The sequence below is a fragment of the Pelodiscus sinensis genome, chromosome 2 (genome assembly GCF_049634645.1).
Source record: "Pelodiscus sinensis isolate JC-2024 chromosome 2, ASM4963464v1, whole genome shotgun sequence".
Taxonomy (NCBI): Eukaryota; Metazoa; Chordata; order Testudines; family Trionychidae; genus Pelodiscus; species Pelodiscus sinensis.
This window is the reverse complement of record NC_134712.1, coordinates 67,345,900-67,366,640: the sequence shown is the minus strand read 5'-3', so window position 1 is coordinate 67,366,640 and position 20,741 is coordinate 67,345,900. Positions and strand designations below refer to the sequence as shown.

The 20,741-nt window shown below is 41.1% G+C and overlaps 1 protein-coding gene across 6 annotated transcripts in view; it reads right to left on the bottom strand.

Annotated features, from left to right (window-relative positions):
- PCMTD1 (protein-L-isoaspartate (D-aspartate) O-methyltransferase domain containing 1) overlaps positions 1-20,741 on the bottom strand; it is an 80,997-nt gene that overhangs the window by 2,895 nt on the left and 57,361 nt on the right. For all 6 annotated transcript variants that reach the window (XM_075920714.1, XM_075920713.1, XM_075920712.1 and 3 more), the window contains 2 exons: positions 12,891-13,062; positions 7,834-7,957 (listed from right to left, as the gene is read on the bottom strand). In XM_075920714.1, coding sequence (XP_075776829.1) covers positions 7,834-7,957; positions 12,891-13,062 — 296 coding nt within the window. The remainder of the gene's footprint in view (positions 1-7,833; positions 7,958-12,890; positions 13,063-20,741) is intronic.

Genomic DNA, 20,741 nt, shown 5'->3' with positions numbered 1-20,741 from the left:
TGACAAACCATGCATCAAATCAGTAAACTTGTGTGAGCTGAACTTAATTATGGTTTTCATGAGTGCAGCGTACCTAGAGAGAGTTTGCATCTAAGTTGATGTGCTCAGATAGCCAAGCAGAATTTCATTGACTCCACACAGACAGCAGGAGGAAATATAAGCCCTTTCCTTCATGACTAGGGTGCCACTACATGCCTAGAGCAATGGCTCCTACTCCTGGGATTAGAGAAGGACCAGGTTTTTGATCTGCTGTGTGCAGTGCACTTGTTGCTTTTTTAGGACAGGAAAGGAATTTTTCTTATGCTGTCAGATTGGTTTAGATAGGTGGTTTCTTCCCCCCTCCTCCGCTTTCCCCACAGCTCTTCAGTGACCTCCCCAGTGGGTTGGGAGGTAAAGTTCACCCTGTCCCAGCTTGATGGGTACCCAGTAAAGGTATTATTCGATAAAAGTCCTGCTTCCCTGATGAACCAGAACTGAAATTGGAGTTATGGAAAGGCCTTCCCTAAAAAAAGGAGAGAAGGAGCTCCAGAAGTCTTCTCTCTGTATCAGATAACCTCTTTTCCCTCAATTCTTGTACAAGGGGAGGAATGTGGGTTCCCAGCAATAGTTTTGGGACAGCTCAGGAGTGGATGGGATAGAGAAGATGGCAGTTCTCTCTTCTATCAAGGCAGAACACATTATGAAAGAAAGTATGATCTGCACTGGACAAGTTATGGATGGATAGCTTCAACTTTATTTAATTCAATCTGGAAATGAGTTAAACCACATCCCTTATGCCCTGTCTTTCTTCCTGCACAGCTCGGACAACACAACACAAATAGAAAAGTTTCAGGTATGGAAAAATAATATGGGGAAGAGGCAATGTTGATTAAAAAAAAAAAGAACATGTTTCTATATGCTCCCAATACTGGATTTAAAAAAAAAAATCAAGCAGCCAGATACATTTCAAAGCCACTTCCTCCAATATTTAGAGATGCAAATGGAGGCTTCAATTGTATGCTAAAAATGGAATTGAAAAGCATAATATTTACGATATTCTAGTATTAGCAGCAAAGATTTTAGTCGAATATCTGGAAATTTCAATGCCAAATCTTCTAAAAACCCTCTAAGCATTTTAAAAGAACAAAACCAATAACAATCTTTTAAAAGATGCATTTGTTAAATCGCAAGCTTATTAAGCCCTGCTTTCAGGCTACATTAATAGAGTTGTAAACAAACTATAAAAGATTTGGTGGATAAAGAATATGAACTAGAGACATTCTTACCATAAATGGGACTAAAAATTTAGAGAGCCCTACACAAATCATAGGAGAAATGAACTATTAGATAAAATACTGAAACAAATGTCAAAGGTCCCAAGAGAAATATACAAGCCAATGAGCTCTCAGCCTTCTTTCTCCATAAAATTAGTAGGATGAAACAACACCTAAAATCAAAATCATCCAATCCCAAATACACAAAATCAGATATTTTATTATTTCTGCTAGTAGATATACACAAATTATAATAATCCCTTCGATTTCCCAGAGGAAATAAAGATATTTGTAAGGTCCTGAGGATTTAAAGAAAGTTCCTTCAATCATATCAGCAATCATTTATCTTAATTATCACCTATGAGTGGTAGAGCTTTACAGACAGGCATATGTGTTAGTAAGATAAATACATTATCCCTCATGATTCCATGCCAATAGATTTTTTAGCTCCAACTACTTTAATGCAAAAAGGGGAAGTCACCAAGTTTTACAGTTTTGCAGACTCAGTTTGCTACACTAAATGTAGATTACAAACTCCTTTGCAAAGATTTATTTAAAGGTGTGGAACACTGATTGTGCACTTGAATTTAGTTTATAAGAGGTCAGTAAATCAGTTAACACCAAGCACCCACATAACATTTTGGCTTTTAGAAATTCAACTGTAGATAAGAGAGTCAGACCCTAAATAAGCTTTCGATGCTGAGAAAATGTATGGCTGGCTCAAATGGGAGCTTGTTTTTAAAGCTTAAATCCTAGCAATAATGGACTTTGAAGTTGTATAAGAAAAAATGATACACCATAATCATTTTCACTTAAAGGTATTTCTTCTATAGACATTTGAAAGGAGGAAGTTATTTACCATTAACTGGAGGTTCTTTTTGATGTGTGGTCCCTGTTAACAAAATACAGGACTAAGTAGCACTTTAAAGACTAACAAGATGGTTTATTAGATGATGAGCTACATTAAAGTGCTACATAGTCCTGTATTTTGTTTCAGCTACACCAGACTAACACGGCTACATTTCTATCACTGGTCCCTGTTAGTATTCCAAACGTTCTTGTGTACACGTTCCACGCACTGGAAAGTTTTCTTAGCAGCCTCTTTTGATTTGCATGTTCAACCCTCGTGCTCATAGGCAAGGGTTATACAGATTAGTGCTTCTCCTGTGTCTTCCTTACCACTAAATAGTTCAGCAAGCAAGAGGGGATGGCGGGTGGGTAATGGAATACAAATAGGTACTACACATCTTAAAGAGGCTGCAATTACAGATAGTTTACCTCCTCTTCTTTGAGTGATGGTTCCAGTATATATTCCAAATGTGGGTGAGTAGAAAGCAGTGATCAACATAGAGGTGTATGTGACAGGAAGTAGAATTTGTAGTACAGCAGGGCCCACAGTGCCATCTATAGCCAATGCTTGGATGATGACATTATGGGATGTGAATATGTGGATGGAGCATCATGTTGCCATGAAACCTCCGCTAGGCAGCCCAAAGTGGCTGCCTGCACTCACTAGCATAGAGTGTGCTGTGACTCCATCAGGTAGGAGGTATATTGGATAACATGGAGCATTTGCAGCTGCACCCGGAGATCTAATTGGAGATTCATTGGGAGGATAGGGATTCACTCTAGGATCAGTCAACAACTGCTACAAATAGTTTTGGTACTGTGCAAACGAAACAGGCTAGAAGACTGTAGAATGCAGTGCACAGGTGATGTTGAAGGACTCTGTCCACATGGGAGGCATATGGCTTGGGGCTGAACATAGGCACTGATATAGGTGGAACTCTGACATTTTAGGAGGAATTTAGGGTGTAGCCATAAGGAAACTTTATCATTGTGGAACACAGTGAGAGTAGGGCGGCTCAGGCATCTTGACCACAAGTTATGGTCCCTATTACCAAATGGTTCATCTATGTTCATCTCAAAGCTATATATTTTATCTTACATATACCACCAGATGTTATCCCAGTAAGACTGGGGTCTTTTACAAAGGGTTTTGAAAGATGGGAAGCGTTATATTGTATAAGAGTACTAGTTACTATTCCATTCTCATGATCTTTAAGCCAGAAAAACAACCTTACTTCATTGTAAGGAAGAATAAAGCTAGACATACTCAGACCTGAGCCAAATTAGTAGTCAATGTTACCCCCAAAGAGCCACAACACACTGTGAACAAGAGGGGAAAATATTTTATACAGCAAATAAATAACTTAATGTAAGTTGGTAACTTAATTCATTAATAAGATTGTAAAGGCATCCTGATTGGTTGTTAATTAAATTACACACTGTTTTACTATAATGTGCTGCAAAGAGCCACTTGCAATTTGAGAGCCAGTCAGAGTATCACTTTTCTCACCTTCCAAATTGGCTTAGATAAGTGCAGCTTATCTACATACTCTCACTGTATCCGAACGGGCACATCAAGCTCTCCTCTTGTAGCATGTGTTTTCCATAATAATATATAAAACATACTTATCAGTAACTACCTGTCCCATTCATTGATTATGTCTCTTCTCTTGCTCCTTTTATAAATCGAGCAACTTAAAATTTAAAACGATGCCTTTTTATGGAAATATATATATTTTTAAAAATGTTCAAATGTTGCTCTGTACTGATTTTATTTACTGTGACTCAAAATTATATTGGGCAAACACCACTTGTTTAAAAATTGGTAACTATAAATTGCAATTTTTTTAAGTCTATTTAAAAAAAAAAAAATCTTTTCTGCTCATGACACTGCTTCCTTTAAAAGTATCTGGAAAATGAGAAGAAGCTTTCCTCTCTTCCTGTACCTCTAGGCAGGAAAGAGGATTTGAACAAAATGTATTTATATTATGAGAACTGAAGCAGAGTTGCAGAAAGAGCCTGTCACGTTACTGAATTTTAGGGAAACAGACAGATCACTGCTGCACCCATGCGGGGAGGGGGGAGGAAGGTGTTGGCCCCAAATGTGGGACAATGGGGGCCATGTGAGGTGTTGAATAGAATCTGCTTACTTCCTTCTGATTCTATATATGCTATTCATGTAATTGTATAATGTCTGTGTGAGAAGTTATAAGCATGTACTTTGTATGGGTACTGAATGTTTCTCTGTATGTGGTTGAGCAATGAGCAGAGCTTGGCCTATGGACATGCTAATGAGCAAGTCTCTATGGAACAATAGCCCTCCACAGGCCAAGGATACACCTCAAGAATGGGGAGTGATACCAAAGGGCTACCAGCAGGAAACACAGGGATAGGCCGCTGGCCAGGTGACCTGCCAAGAAGAGATGGGGAAGAAGGTATAAATATGCCATGTGGATGACTCCACCTTGGTAGTCAGCTCAGCTCTTCATCCCAGAAGCAGCAGTACAGGGATCAAAGAGCCGGAAAGAACTGTGGACCTGTCCTGACATAGGATGTACATCAAAGACTTTTAAGCCAGCAGTTATAACATCTCTGCTAGAAGCCTGCATCGAGAACTGGGAGATTCAATGCATGTAATGTATGATACTTTAACAACCTTACTCTCATGCTTCTCTTTCTGGTAGTAATAAACCTTTAGATGTTAGATTCTACAGGATTCGCTCAGCATGATTTGTGGGCAAGGTCCAGAGGGTAAATTGACCTGGGATCTGAGACTGGTTTCTTGGAACTGGACAGAACTTGTTCGGGATAGGTGAGATTGGGCTCTAAGACCTCTCACCTGTGTATGAGACCCAGGGCTATCTGTGGCACAGATATTGCTGGGGTGTCGGAGGGGTTCTGTTTGTGAGGCTTCAGGCAGGCAGCTGAAGCGCTGTGTGGGACTGGTTTGTGGCCTATTTGGGAAGGTTTCCAGTCTGGGGGCTGTAAGGAGCCCCGAATTTGAGCAATTCACCCTGAGCAGACACCCTCAGCTGTGCCCAGACCCGGCCCGGTCCGTCACAAAGCCTTACCATCCAGGGCAGGGGTGGGGAACCAAAGACTTGAGGGCCGAATCTGGCCCCAGGCTTGCCTGGATCCCACTTCCTAGGCTGAGGGCTTCCTCCCTCTTCCCCCTTCCCCCGCAACAGGGAGCCTGTGTCCCTTCCCCACTTCCCCAGAGGAAAGCTGGTGTAAGGAGAAGAGAACCTGAGCCTCATGGGCCAGTCAGGCCAGCCAGAGGCTGGATCTGACCCATTGGCACTGCCTCACAGGGGGAAGAAGAGATTCTGCGTGCTGCCACACCTTCTCCTCTCCCCAAGGAAATGGAATGGCAGTGCAGCAAAGAACTGGCTAGAGGCTTTTCCCCTGTCACTTCGATTGGCTGTAATCATGGATAATAGGAGCAGTGGAGAGCAGTGCTTGGGAGCGCTAGGGAATGTGGAGCCATGTCCCCAGGGAGTTGTTCCAGGTAAGTGTTCCCCTCCTGCCCAGACACTCCTGCACTCCCTTCCATCTCCAGGCCACTTCTGCACCCTTCCCACCATCCCAGACCCACACACACGGCAACCCCCTCCTACATACTGAACCCCTCATTTTGGGGCCCTATCCCAGAGGCTGTGGGGCCCACAAAATCTACTAGCCTAGGCTCCCGCTAGGCTCTGGTGGGTTAGAGGAATATGGGGAGTGTCTTTTTGCTTCTCAGTCAGGGGTCATGTCAGTGAGATAGGTTTTTATTTCCTTTGGCTTCTCACTTTTGTGAGTTGGCCCCCAACTGATTTTTTTGTGGATCATCAGCCCCCAACCCAAAAAAGGTTCCCCATCCCTGGATCTAGGTAATGTGACTGAATTCGACTGAGCACTCTGGTAAAAAAGATAAAGTAAAGTGTGTAAAAATGGCTGAGCAGAGAAGGGTTAACTGGGCACTTTTGAAAATAACACTAGGAACTTATAAGAATCTTTACACATCTAAATAACTTTAAAAAATCTGGGCCAAAGTGTTGGAATTAGAAAGAAAATCCCAATCCAATTTAATGTTCATTAAGTATGTCCATGTTCCTGAAATAGTCTGTCCACCTTCTCAAAACACAAACTTCAGGGAGGCCCTTCCACTTGGGGGAGAAATCCAATTTATACAATGTTTCACTGCTACCAGAAAGACACACACAGGGTATACATTCACCATTCACTGCAACTTCAAATACAAACAGTGTGTGCTTATTTGTGCTTAGTCAAAGTGAACTTGGCTGACTAGTGGTGACGTCAAGAAGAAGATTTGCAGGCTGTCCACAAGAAAAAGGAGGGAGGCCCAACAGGAAACTTGCTGTATGGCTTTAATTTAAAATATAAAAAATAAACTTTATTGGATTCAGAAAGATTTGTGACTTAGTGATGCTGAACACAAACAAGAAATTTTATATATCAGAACTAAGACTGTTAAAATCAGGCTTATCATATAGTCGGTACAATTTGTATCGACTATACGATTAGTCGACAGGACCACTCGGCAGACCCCCAGAGAAGGTAGATCAAGGAGCAGGCTCAAGTTGGGACTGAGCAGTCCCATCCCATGTTGGCTCTGGAAGTCACACCCACTGCAGCGCTGCATTTTAAATGTAGTAAGAACATTCAGGCTCTTACTACATTTAAAATGCAAAGGTGCAGAGATCAGCATGAGCCAGGAATACTAGGATCCTGGCTCCCATTGAGTCCAGCAGTCCCTGTTTGCGGCGGACAGCCCTGTCCTGCCACAAACAGGGGCTGGTGCTGGAGCAGCCTCTGTTCACGGTGGCTAGGGCTGCTCTTGGGCAAGGGGCTGATGCCGGAGTAGCCTCTGTTTGCAATGGAGAAGTCTGGCTGCCACAAACAGAGGCTGCTCTGGCACCAGACCCTGTTCGCAGCAGGCAGGGCTGGCTGCATACAGGGGCTGCTGCCGGGAGTAGCCCCTGCCCAAGGCCAGCCCTGGCTGCAACTAACAGGGGCTGCATGGCAGCAGTAGCCCCTGTCCTCAGGGTGGGGCCCAGCTTCCCACTGGGAACCTTGCAGACAGGGGCTGCTTTTCAGCAGCCTCCCCTATCCTCCCCTTCTACCACTGATAGAGGCAGCAGGCAGCACCCCAGAGAAAGTGCTGGGGAGAATTGGCTTTCAAGCCGGCTCCCCTCAGGACCAAGTCCTGTTCCTGCCCCTTGCCTTTTACTGGGGCAGCAAGGGGAGGGTATCACAGGGAGAACAGGGCCAGCAGGGACTCAAGCAGACCTCTGCTGATGCCAGTTCCCATTGCAGCTGTTTGAGCCTTTGAAACAGAAAAGAGCCCAGTAGGGGCTTGTGCATTTCAAAGTCTGAAGCTGCTGTAGTGGAAATGGCTTCTTCAGTCCCTGCTCGCACCACTTCCCCGCTGTGCCCCTGTCTACCCCCCAGGGACATGGTGCTGCTGTCTTCCCCCAACACCAGCTCCTGCTTCCCCACCTCCCTGCCTCTCTCTGATAGAGGAATCAAGGGGGGGCAGGGGAGCAACTAGTCAAGTCACTACTCAACTATCTGATAAGTTAATGCTTATCGGATCACTGATTAGTCACTTACATCCCAGATCAGAACCAGAGAGACTCACAGCTTTTCTGTTGCACTATGTGCAGGAATACCAGCTCAGTTACAACAAACTAGATGTGCCAAAAAGCCACAACCAGATGATACTCACGCAGTCCCACGGTATCACGTTTGCTGTTGTCATTCCTGTTGGGTTGTATTAGTGGAGCAAATGAAACAGCAAGAATGTTTTTACTTTCCCAAGTGTTCTGTCCTGTTCGCAGAATTTGTGTTAGCTGAATGAAAAAAAACCAACAAAAATATTAAGACAAAGTTCAGCAGTTAAATAAATGGTTTCATTTGCTTTTTTTTGTTGTTTTTTTACACCCACCATTCTTCAATTTGAAATAGTTTACAACATTGCCATTTTAATTTGCTTCAAATGTTCTCCTGCCAAAGCTGAATTTTATATACATTTCCATTTTGTTATGCTCTGAAAAAAGTAAAAGTGTTAGCATGTATTTATGCTTTATTAACAATGCCCTTCTGGTAACTTTTTTTTCAAAGTTCAAATATTCAAATTATTTACATTTAATATTAATGTACACTAACTAAGAGAGCAGGGCGAGATTTAGAAAGATTTAGTACAGTTTCATCTTTGTTTGCATGATCATAATTGAAAATCCTCAGCTGCCTAGTCACATTCTATATCTAACCATCAGATTACTGAGCAGATAACTACACATCTCTCTCTGCTAGGTATTGTTAAAGATGTTTTATTGGTGTCTGAAAAATAGGAGAAATGAGCACACAACTCTATTATTAAGTTAACCTAGCAGAGCTTTCTTTGGCACTAGTCCAGACTGAATGCAGCAAGTCCAAGATCATGATAATTCTCACGGTCTCCAGTATTCATAATTATTAGCAGAGTGTATTTATATAAATCTGTAATCTTCCACTTAAATATATCTATATAAAGAATATTTACTCAGTAAAACATGATATTCCTATTAATTTAGAAAACATCCAATTATGCTACCTATTGATATATTTTAATTATACACATTTTTAAAAAATGTTTTGTTGTTGCTTATGATGAAGCTATGCAGCTTCCATATGGAAACTTCATAAGTGAGAACTGTTAATTAAGTACTAACACGCATACTAGTCATTAGTTCAAACATTTCAATAAAAAGTTGTCTACAGAGGGACAGCAACTTCAACTATAGAGGGGATGTCACTTCAACCCTCTGCCCTAGTATCCCCCATCAGTAAACTGGAGATAATGATGCTTACTTTCTGTCTGAAAAGCTCTGAGATCTATTGATAAAAATGATAAATAGGTGCTAAATATTTTATTTTATTAAATTACACTTCCGACTGAAAATATTACTACATGTAACAGCTAAAATAACAATACCTGAAAGAAAGCATTAAAAATTCAGTTTTGTTAGTTTTCATACTTTGTGCATTTGGCAGCAGTGGAGATTTTTGCTGTGTTTTCCTTTTATACAATAGGGAAGAGAAAATAATTTTTAAAGAAAATACCAAAGTTTTTTTGTTTGTTTTATAATCAAAGATGTTTTGGAGCAGGTACAGCACATTAAGGTATTTTGGGTGAAATCCTGGCCCCACTGAACTCGATGGGAGTTTTGCTGGCACCAAACATTAAAAAAAACTAAGAGATGGGGGAAAGCTGATTAGTGTGGAGATGCACGTAAATCGGATGGAGACTTCTCTTAGAGGAGAATCTATTGATAGAGATTCTCTAAGCTATAGTCAGAAAGAGAGGAGGGGAGAGGACAAACCATGAGCCAGAGCAGACAAACAACCGCATATAAAGGAATCCAATGAATCAGGGAAGGTCAGACAAATAAGCAGTGGCAAATTTTTAAAGTGCTTCTACAACAAATGCTAGGAGTCTGACTGATAAGATGGGTGAACTAGAGTACCTCGTATTAAAGGAGGAGATTGACATAATAGGCATCACTGAAACCTGGTAGAATGAGGAAAATCTGTGGGACACAATCATACCAGGATATAAAATATATCGGAAGGCTAGAGCAGGTCAGGTGGGTGGCGGAGTGGCACTGTATGTGAAAGATAATGTAGAATCAAATAAAATAAAAATATTAAATGAATCAACATGTTCAATAGAATCCCTATAGATAGTAATTCCATGCTCCAATAATAAGAAATTAGCAGTAGGGATATATTACCGACCACCTGACCAGGACAGTGATACTGACATTGAAATGCTGAGGGAGATTAGAGAGGCTACCAAAATAAGAACTCTAAAATCCCCCATTATTATAATTATCCCCATATTGACTGGATACATGTCACTTCAGGAAGAGAGGCAGAGATAAAATTTCTCAATGGCTTAAAAGACTGCTTCTTGGAGGAGCTGGTACAGGAAACCACAAGGGGAGAGGCAATTCTCGATTCAGTCCTGAGTGGAGCGCAGGATCAGGTCCAGGAGATAACAGTTACAGGACCGCTTGGGAATAGTGACCATAATATAATAACATTTAACATTTCTGTAGTGGGAAGAACACCTCAGCAATTCAGCACTCTGGCATTTAATTTCAAAAAGGGGAATTACACAAAAATGAGGAGGTTAGTTAAACAGGAATTAAAAGGCACAATGACTAGAGCCAAATCCCTGCAAGCTGCATGGAAACTTTTTAAAGACACCATAATAGAGGCCCAACTTAAATGTATACCCCAAATTAAAAAACATAGCAAGAGACCTAAAAAAGAATCACAGTGGCTTAACCACCATGTAAAAGAAGCAGTGAGGGACAAAAAGGCATCTTTTAAGAAGAGGAAGTCCAATCCTAGTGAAATAAATAGAAAGGAACATAAACACTGTCAAATCAAGTGTAAAAATGTAATCAGAAAAGCAAAAAAAGATTTTGAGGAACAGCTAGCCAAAAACTCAAAAAGAAATAACAAAATGCTTTAAGTATATTAGAAGCAGGAAGCCTGCTAAAAAACCTGTGGGTCCCCTAGACGATCGAGATATAAAAGGAGCAATCAAGGACAATAAAGCCATTGCGGATAAACTAAATGATTTCTTTGCTTCAGTCTTCACGGCTGAGGACATTAGGGAGATTCCCAAATCTGCACCATTCCTTGTGGGTGATGAATCTGAGGAACTGTCCTGGATTAAAGTGTCATTAGAGGAGGTTTTGGAACAAATAGAAAAACTTAATGTTAACAAATCTCCGGGACCGGATGGCATTCATCCAAGGGTTCTAAAAGAACTCAAAAGGAAAACTGAAACTGCTGAACTATTATTGGTGGTTTGTAACCTATCCTTTAAATCGGCTTCCGTACCTAATGACTGGAAGGTAGCCAACGTGACACCAATATTTAAAAAGGGCTCTAGAGGCGATCCTGGCAATTACAGACTAGTAAATCTAATTTCAATACCGGGCAAATCAGTCGAAACAATAGTAAAGAATAAAATTGTGAGGCATGTAGAAGAACATAATTTGTTGGACAAAAGTCAACATGGTTTCTTTAAAGGGAAATCATGTCTTACTAATCTATTAGAATTCCTTGAAGGCATTAACAAACATGCAGACAAGAGGGATCCAGTAGATATAGTATACTTAGATTTTCAGAAAGCCTTTGACATGGTCACTCACCAAAGGCTCTTGTGTAAATTACATTGCCATGGGATAAGAGGGAAGGTCCTTTCTTGGATTGAGAACTGGTTAAAAGACAGGAAAGAAAGTGTAGGAATAAATGGTAAATTTTCAGAACGGAGAGAGGTAACTAGTGGTGTCCCCCAAGGGTCAGTCCTGGGACCAATCCTTTTCAACTTATTCATAAATGATCTGAAGAAAGGGGTAAGCAGTGAGGTAGGAAAGTTTGCAGATGATACCAAACTGTTTAGGATACTCAAGACAGAAGCAGACTGGGAGCCAAACTGAGTGATTGGGCAACAAAATGGCAAATGCAATTTAATGTGGATAAGTGTAAAGTAATGCACATCGGAAAAAATAACCCCAACTATACGTACAGTATGATGGGGGCTAATTTGGCTATGACAAATCAGGAAAGAGATCTTGGAGTTATCGTGGATAGTTCTCTGAAAACTTCCACACAGTGTGCAGTGGTGGTCAAAAAGGCAAATAGGATGCTAGGAATTATTAAGAAAAAGATAAAAAATAAGACACAGAATATCTAACTGCCCCTGTATAAAACTATGATACGCCCACATCTTGAATACTGTGTACAGATGTGGTCTCCTCACCTCAAAAAAGGTATTTTGGCCTTGGAAAGGGTTCAGAAAAGGGCAACTAAAATGATTAGAGGTTTGGAACGGGTCCCATATGAGGAGAGGTTAAAGCCACTGGGACTTTTCAGTTTAGAAAAGAGATTGAGAGGGGATATGATAGAGGTCTATAAAATCATGAGTGGTGTGGAGAGGGCCGATAAAGAAAAGTTATTTATTAGTTCCCATAACAGAAGAACTAGAGGACACCAAATGAAATTAATGGATAGCAGGTTTAAAACTAATAAAAGCAAGTTCTTCTTCACACAGCGTGTAGTCAACCTGTGGAACTCCTTGCCAGAGGAGGCTGTGAAGGCTAGGACTATAACAGAGTTTAAAGAGAAGCTAGATAATTTCATGGAGGCTGGGTCCATAAAAGGCTATTAGCCAGGGGATAGAAATGGTGTCCCTGGCCTCTGTTTGCCAGAGGCTGGAGAGGGGTGGCAGGAGACAAGTCGCTTGATCATTGTCTTCGGTCCACCTTCTCTGGGGCACCTGTTGCTGGCCACTGTCGGCAGACAGGCTACTGGGCTAGATGGACCTTTGGTCTGACCCAGTATGGCCGTTCTTATGCTTTGGACTTCAACTGGACCAGAATTTCACCTTTGTCTCAGCACTTTAAAAAAAATAAAAATAAAAAAAAATAATAAAAAAAAGCTAACCAGATTTCGAGTTAATGCAAATATAGACCTTTGGATGTGAACTGGCCAACATAGTCTGACATAAAAAACAATGCACTCAAACAACCCTTAGGATAACTTTTAAAAAAGACTGTAAAACATCTTCACACTCACACTGTACTTCTATAGTTGAAAAGACAAGGACCATTGGTCAAAAAGCAAGTAGATCAAGTCTATAGTCTACATATGAGACAAGCATTTTTGTCAAAACGGTGTGATTCTTATATTAAAACATAGCAAAGGAAATGGTCACTGAATTACCTGATCTTCTATGGGCATAACCAGAATGCCTCCAACTTTCAATAAAATTTTCATGTAGTTCTCATGATCTTTCTGGACTCCAGCTCCACAATAGATCCTGTCATACTGATGACTGTCCGATGCAATCTCCAGACAATTACCAACCACAAATGCAGGTTCACAGAATTCAAATCTGAGGGGAGAGGAAGAAGGAAAGAAAGGGTAAATATTTCAGAATAGAGGTCTGTTTTTAGACATAAATTTAGCTAAATATAATAAAACTGCAATTTCACACTTTTGCTCATTTGTAATTAACATATTTATAAGAGCACCAGCACGCTTAATTGTATTAGATAAAGAAACAGAAGACATGACTGAAATATATCAATGTTTGTCTGTGCATATCAATTTACATCAGTGGTGGGCAATCAGGGTTCTATGTTTGGCCCACAAGACTTTTTGTTTACCATTGCCCAAGCAGAGGGCTTCCAAATTCTGCTGGTTTCTGTCTGCAGTTTTTTTTCCTACCAGTATTATTAAAGTAACACACTCATAAAGAAAGAGCATATGAAGTGACGTGTGTGCTGATTGCACCCAACACTGACTGCTACTTCCACATCCAATCACAGTGCTGTTGTAGTTTAATCGGCACATCCTGCATATCCTACTTAAAAAAGTTCAATTAGCAAAACTATCCAATCCTTGGTTATGACAATCTTGTAGCCCACTGAGATGAAGTAGGGCCACTCATGTGGCCCATTCTCAAGCCTGGTTTGCCCATAGCGGATTTATATTGTCAAAAAAGAATAGTGTATTTTTCTAAATACAGGCAGTCCCCGGATTACATGGATCCGACTTACATCGGATCCTTACTTACAAACGGGGTGAGGCAACCCCGCACTAGCTGCTTCCCCCCAGCAGACCAGGGAGACACGAAGCTAGCGCTCCCCCAGCAGACCAGGGAGACGCGGAGCAGCTTTTCTCAGCAGACACCTCTGCTTGAGAATAAAGGACTGAGGGAAGTGAGATGTGGGAGAATAAAACTGAGCTCTGGAGAAATGTTTGGCTAGAGTTTCCCCTACAATATGTACCAGTTCCGACTTACATACATATTCAACATAAGAACAAACCTACAGTCCATATCTTGTACATAACCTGGGGACTGCCTGTACAATCATAGATGCCTTGTTAAACATTTAATAAAGTAGTAAAAACTGAAACACAAAAAGCCCCTTTAAATTACTGTATTTATTCACATGTTATGCTCTGGATGTTGCACAAAAATTAAAACAATTCAATAAGTCCTTAATTTTAAACTACTCTCCTTTCATCAATCCCTAAATCCAGCTTTCTTCCAAATAAAAAGGAAAAAGAATGTGGGAAAACGTGTTTTCCACTGTGTGCCCTGAAAGTCACCAACTCTGGTTCTCACAGACCAAACAGAAGAAAAAAAGTGATACCTCAAATGACTGCTTCGTGGAGCAGTTGGTTCTGGAACCCACAAGGGGAGAGGCAATTCTTGATTTAGTCCTAGGTGGAGAGCAGGATCTGGTCCAAGAGGTAAATATAACTGGACCGCTTTTAAATAGTCACCATAATGTAATAAAATGTAACATCCCTGCAGTGGAAAAAAACCTTTACAACCCAACACTGTGGCATTTAATTTCAGAAAGGGGAACTACATACAAATGAGGAGGTTAGTTGAACAGGAATTAAAAAGGTTCAGTGAAAAGTAAAATCCCTCCAAACTGCATGGAAACTTTTCAAAGACACCATAAGAGAGGCCCAACTTAAATGTATACCCCAAATTAAAAAACACAGAGGACCAAAAAAGTGCCACCATGGCTTAAAAACCAAGTAAAAGAAGCAGTGAGAGATAAAAAGGCATCATTTAAAAAATAGAAGTTAAATCCTAGTGAGGAAAACAGAAAGGAGCATAAACCCTGTCAAATTAAGTATAAAAATATCATAAGAAAAGCCAAAAAGGAGTTTGAAGAGCAGCTAGAAAAAAACTCAAAAAGTAATAGCACAATGTTTTTAAAGTACATCAGAAGCAGGAATCCTGCTAAACAACCAGAGGGGCCACCAGACGATTGAGATGCAAAACAAGCACTCAAAGACGATAAAGTAATTGTGGAAAAACTAAATGAATTATTTGCTTCGGTCTTCACGGTTGAGAATGTTAAAGAGATTCTCAAACCTGAGCCAGTCTTTTTAGGTGACAAATCTAAGGAATTGTCCCAGATTGAGGTGTCTTTGGGAGGAGGTTTTGGAACAAATTGATAAGCTTAACAGTAACAAGTCACCAGGAGCAGATGGCATTCACCCAAGAGTTCTGAAAAAACTCAAATGTGAAATTGTGGAACTAGCAACTGTGGTTTGTAACCTCTTCTTTAAATCATCTTCTGTACGCAATGACTGGAAGATAAGTAATGTGACTCCAATATTTAAAAAGGGCTCCAGGAGATGATTCTGGCAATTACAGATGGGTAAGTCTAATGTCAGTACTTGGCAAACTAGCTGAAACTATAGCAAAGAATATAATTGTCAGACACATAGATGAACATAATTTGTTGGGGGAAGAGTCAGCACGTTTTCTGTAAAGGGAAATCATTCCTTACTAATCTACTAGAGTTTTTTTGAGAGGGGTCAATAGATGTTAGGAGTCATTAAAAAAGGGAGAGAATAAGACAGAGAACATCGTATTGCCTCTATATAAAACCATGGTTTGCCCACATCTTGAATATGGTGTACAGATGTGGATGCCTTATCTCAAAAACAGATATATTGGCATTGGAAAAGGTTCAGAAAAGGGCAACAAAAATGATTAGGGATATGGAACGGGTCCCATGTGAGGAGAGATTAAAAAGACTGGGACTTTTCATCTTAGAAAATAGGAGACAAAGGGTATGTCTACACAGCAAAGTTATTTCAAAATAACAGTTGTTATTTCAAAATAACAGCTATTATTTCAAAATAACTTTCCTAACATCTACTCAGCCAAACTGCTATTTCGAAATAAATTCGAAATAGCAGAGCGCTTATTTCGAATTTGGTAAACCTCATTCCACAAGGAATAATGCCAAATTCAAAATAGCTATTTCGAAATAAGTACTGTGTAGATACTTATTTCGAAATAGGGGGCCTCCAGCCTTCCCAGGGTGCCCTGGTGGCCATTTCAGCCTCAACCAAGAACACTTCTCTCCCGCCCTTCCCCCCCCCCCCCCCCCCGGTCCCCAGAGCCTTTAAAGGGGTTGACTCTGGCCACAGTGCCTGTGCCAGCTCTAAGCCTGCCAGCCCAGAGCCAGCAGTCACTGCCCCTGACCTAGTGGCCCCAAAATATGAGCCAGCCACTGGAAGCCAGCCCTCCACCACTCCCCAGGAGCAGTCTGCCAGCTCCCAGGAGCCTGCCAGGGCCTGGAGAAGGTGGCACCTTCCTGGTCCAGGGTGGAGATCATGGACTTTATTCAGGTTTGGGGGGGGGATACCACCAACGTCCATGATCTCTACATTAGATGGAGGAACGTAGCCGTCTATGGCAGGATAGCTGCCAGCCTGGCCACCAAAGGCCACATGCGAACCCAGGAGCAGGTTTGCAAGAAAATCAAGTTGGTCCAGCGAGACCCCCAACTCTGAGCTTCCCCTCCCCCTTCTAGCTCCCTTCTTCCACCCTCTCTTCTCTCCTGCCTCCTTTCCCCAGTCTCACCAGTGTTTCATTCCCTCCCTCTAGTTTTGTTAAATAAAGAGAAGGGGTTACAACTAGGAAGTTAAAATGTAAACCAAAACTTTGAAAGAGGTGTTCCTTGTCCTTGGAAAGCAGAGTGGGGGGCATTCTCTAGTGCCAACACATCAACTGCTGCATCACACCTGAAGTTATAAGAAGGGCCAGCCTGCCCTTAGCTACTTTCAAATTGAGTGCCTAAGACACTCAGTGCTTCTCCTGTGCACTTTCAGGAGTTACACATAGCTACATCCTGCATAGCTTTCAAGACCCCCTTCATCAGAGCTTCAGCTCCCATAGGCTCTATAAAAGGCTGTCCTTGGTACATGGATTTCCTTTATCCTCGATCACTGTCTGGTTCCTTCTCAACTGCTCCATCAAAAGGCGCATGCAACACAGCAGTTTATACGGTCTTAATGCTTTGTGCATGCCTTGAGTACTATTCTGCACTGACTGAAGTTTTTAAATGGAGTTCCAGCCTCTCGGCTTTGGAAATCAGAAACAGAACTCTGGGCGACAACTTTGGGACCTGAAGTCCCAAATATGGTTAGAACCACATTGGTAGAACTTCAGAAGGTTCTGACCTTGATAATTAAATTCATGTTTACTAAAGTATGCAGATCTGTACTGACAATAATCAAAGCTTTACAGCACATTGTTACTGAAGGGGCATACAAAATGATGCTAATTCTGGTTTAGATGGATAAATTTAAAGCTATTAACTTTTTAAACAGAAAATATGGGAAAATAAGCAAAGTGAGATGGGAAACACAAAGCTGTTTTGTTCCCTGAATAACCACATCAAATGAAAACCAAACAAACTCACTCATCCATACAGAGGGTACAATCATGGTTGATTTAATCTGGAAGGTCTCTAAATCCAGTTCATCTAAACCTACATCCAGTTGCATTAACAAGTTCACAAACATCTGCAGCCACGTTGTGAACTTGACAGCTGACTGCATCACTGGAAAGAAAATAGCTTAAATTGACTAGCAATAACAGAAGATCCTAAATGAAACACAGACAACATTCAAGACACAGCGAGCTATCCATTTCCTTAAATTAGAATGAGGCTTGGCAGCTTTCACTATTCACAGAGACACTAAGTATGATATGGCTTTCATGTTCATAACATTGCCATTAATAAAACAATCTTCTGGTTTTATAAACTGATAAGCTTTTACTTGAAGAATTTAAATAATTTATTTTGTAAAGATAGATGTTGGTCCTGAAACAGCTCAGTGCTCCCTCTTATTACTAGCTCCATGCATATCTCAAAATACTTTGGCAACTACTACAATGTTCTCTCTGAAGCACTGCAGGTAGCTTTCAAACATTTGGTATGTTTTTTGCTCTGAGTCCACTAGATTGGAAAGCAAGGCTGCAAGCAAAAGATCCAAGGAGAAGGAAAGAAAGGGAGAGTGGTTGGGACTGCTTTGTGTGTCTCCGTGGAACAGTGCATGGTGTAATATAATTCAATTAACTTCACCTTGAGGGAAAGCTGGGAGAGCAAGAGGTGCATGCAGGTCCCAGCATGACAGGGAGACAGGGGAGGAGGATGCTTGGATGCAAAAGAATAAATTACTTAGATTACAAAATACTCCATTTAATGGCATCATGGGAAAAAGCCTGAATCCATGACATAAATCTGTAGAGTCCAGAAGGCCTTGCTTGAGATAAATTGGCAGGATAACCCACCTTATATATTGGGGTAATTCAAGATTCATATTTGGCTCATTTTTATATTCTCTCAAGGACTAGAAAAACCAAAAAATAAAATAAGATAGGGAGGGAGGGTAGTCACTCATGAAACCTGTGCACGATCCCTGGAGGGAACCCTGTTCTAGTCCAAGGTTTGGGGAGAAGTAGAGGTAGCCAGTCTATATGCCTGACCTACCAACTATTATAGACCCTTTTCCATTCAGGGCTTTTTCTTGCCTTCATATTACCAGACACTTCCACCAGCAGCCTGCTGTGCTTCTACTGCAGGTGACCTCTGGTCTCCTGATGGCACTGCTGGCTACTTTATCTTCCTGAAACAATTAGGAAAGGGAAGTATTTCCAAGAAAATGCAATGGCATGCACATTGGCAACATACAAAAAAAAATCTTACTTTTTTAAAAGAAAATAATCTCTTAGGGTGCATCTACACAGCACCCCTACCTCAAAATAAAGCGCTATTCTGACAAATCCCTTAACCATAAGGATTACAGGGATGCCGGAATAGTGCGCCCGTTATTTTGAAATATATTTCGAAATAACAGGCCCATTACAGACATGAAATTGCTTTTTTGGGATATTTCTGGTATCCCAAAATAGCCCCACTGTCTAGACGTAGCCTTAGAGAAGTGACATGAGGAGATTCCAGACACCTTTTCAAAGTGTCTACCATAATTAGTGAAGGCAGTCATGATTAGGGACTCTGAAAAGTTTTGGCACACTGCAAAGGAGCCAAGGAAGGAGGGAGGGAGGGAGCTTTCCACAAAAATAGCCCAATAAGTGAGAGGCTCCCCCAAAAGAGCATTATGAACTTTTGTGTTCCTATTGGAGGAACAGACCAGTTCTGTTTTACAACACGTCTCTGATTTATGGGCTAGAGTCATCATAGGGTTGGCTCAAGGAGGAGTACCAGCAGCTCTTTATTCTTACTAGGTTTGTGGTATTTTGAAATCCTTGTTTATGGCCCAGGGTTGCAGTCTTCATCCAAATGAACTGGTGAAGGCCCTTAAGGCAACAAACAGCCTTTGTGGGATTCAGAGAAAGACATTACTATAAGCAAGGGATCTTCATCTGGTCCAGGACCTGTTAAGTATATGACTAAAAGAAGCTACAAATGCCACATGATAATATGAATAAAAAATAATCATGGTGATCACTTCAGTAGTATAACGTATTGTTATGAATCAACTGCTGAACTGAGGGCTAAAGTCTAACAGAGAAAATAAAAAGCTATCGACATAAAAAATGTCACTCGTACACAAAATAGATAAAATACTCTGACCCAGAGTAGCCTCCTGAATTGACCTGTTCTTCCTGGAGTAGGAAAAACATACAGGAACTATGAAACTAAAGTTAGAATATTAAAGAATCTGTGAGTCAAAGGAAACAGTAATGCTTACTTCCTATTGTGTTTCACCTCCTATTGGTATACTCGTTTTCTGACTCCATAAGTAACCCAGAAAACTCTTAATACAAAGCTTACAGTTTAAATCTATTTTATAAGAAGTGTAAACTTGCCCAGAGCTATGTTTAAGAGATCAAATGTTTCCCCAAATCTAATTCAGTTGAAAAAGAGTTGCCCACAAGAGGTTTAATACAAACTTTTGATGTAGTAGGAGACCAATCACTGAAACAGGGTCTCATTTAGACTTCAGTTGATAAAACCTCTTTTAGAGAAGTATGAAAACTTCTCTATTATACTTCATATGCTAAACATTAAAAAAGCATTTAGAGCTTTGCTGAGTTTTTCTTTTCCTAATCCATTTCCGTAGAGTATCTTTCCCTTAAAAGGACAAAACATACTCTACGTTCAAATCACTGTATTGTACCTCCACTGCTCTTCCAATTTAAGCAACTGACAATAAACACAGAATCACTGCCGCAGCAGTTGGAAGAAGGAAACCTATAAGCCTGGTTGCAGCAGTCTCTTCTATCATAGAATCATAGAGCTAGAAGAGACCTCAGGAGGTCATCAAGTCCAGCCCCCTGCCCAAGGCAGGACCAATCCCAACTAAATCAACCCAGCCAGGGCTTTGTCAAGCTGAGACTTAAGAATCTCTAGGGATGGAGATACCACCACCTCCCTAGGTAACCCATTCCAGTACTTCACAACCCTCCTAGTGAAATAGTTTTTCCTAATATCCAACCTAGACCTCTCCCACTGTAACTTGAGACCATTGTTCCTTGTTCTGCCATCCATCACTACTGTGAACAGCCTTTCTCCATCCTCTTTGGAACCTCCCTTCAGGAAGTTGAAGGCTGCTATCAAATCCCCCCTCACTCTTCTCTTCCGCAGACTAAACAAACCCAAATCCCTCAGTCTCTCCTCATAGGTCATGTGCTCCAGCCCCCTAATCATTTTGGTTGCCCTCCGCTGGACCCTCTCCAATGCGTCCACATTCTTTCTATAGTGGGGGATCCAGAACTGG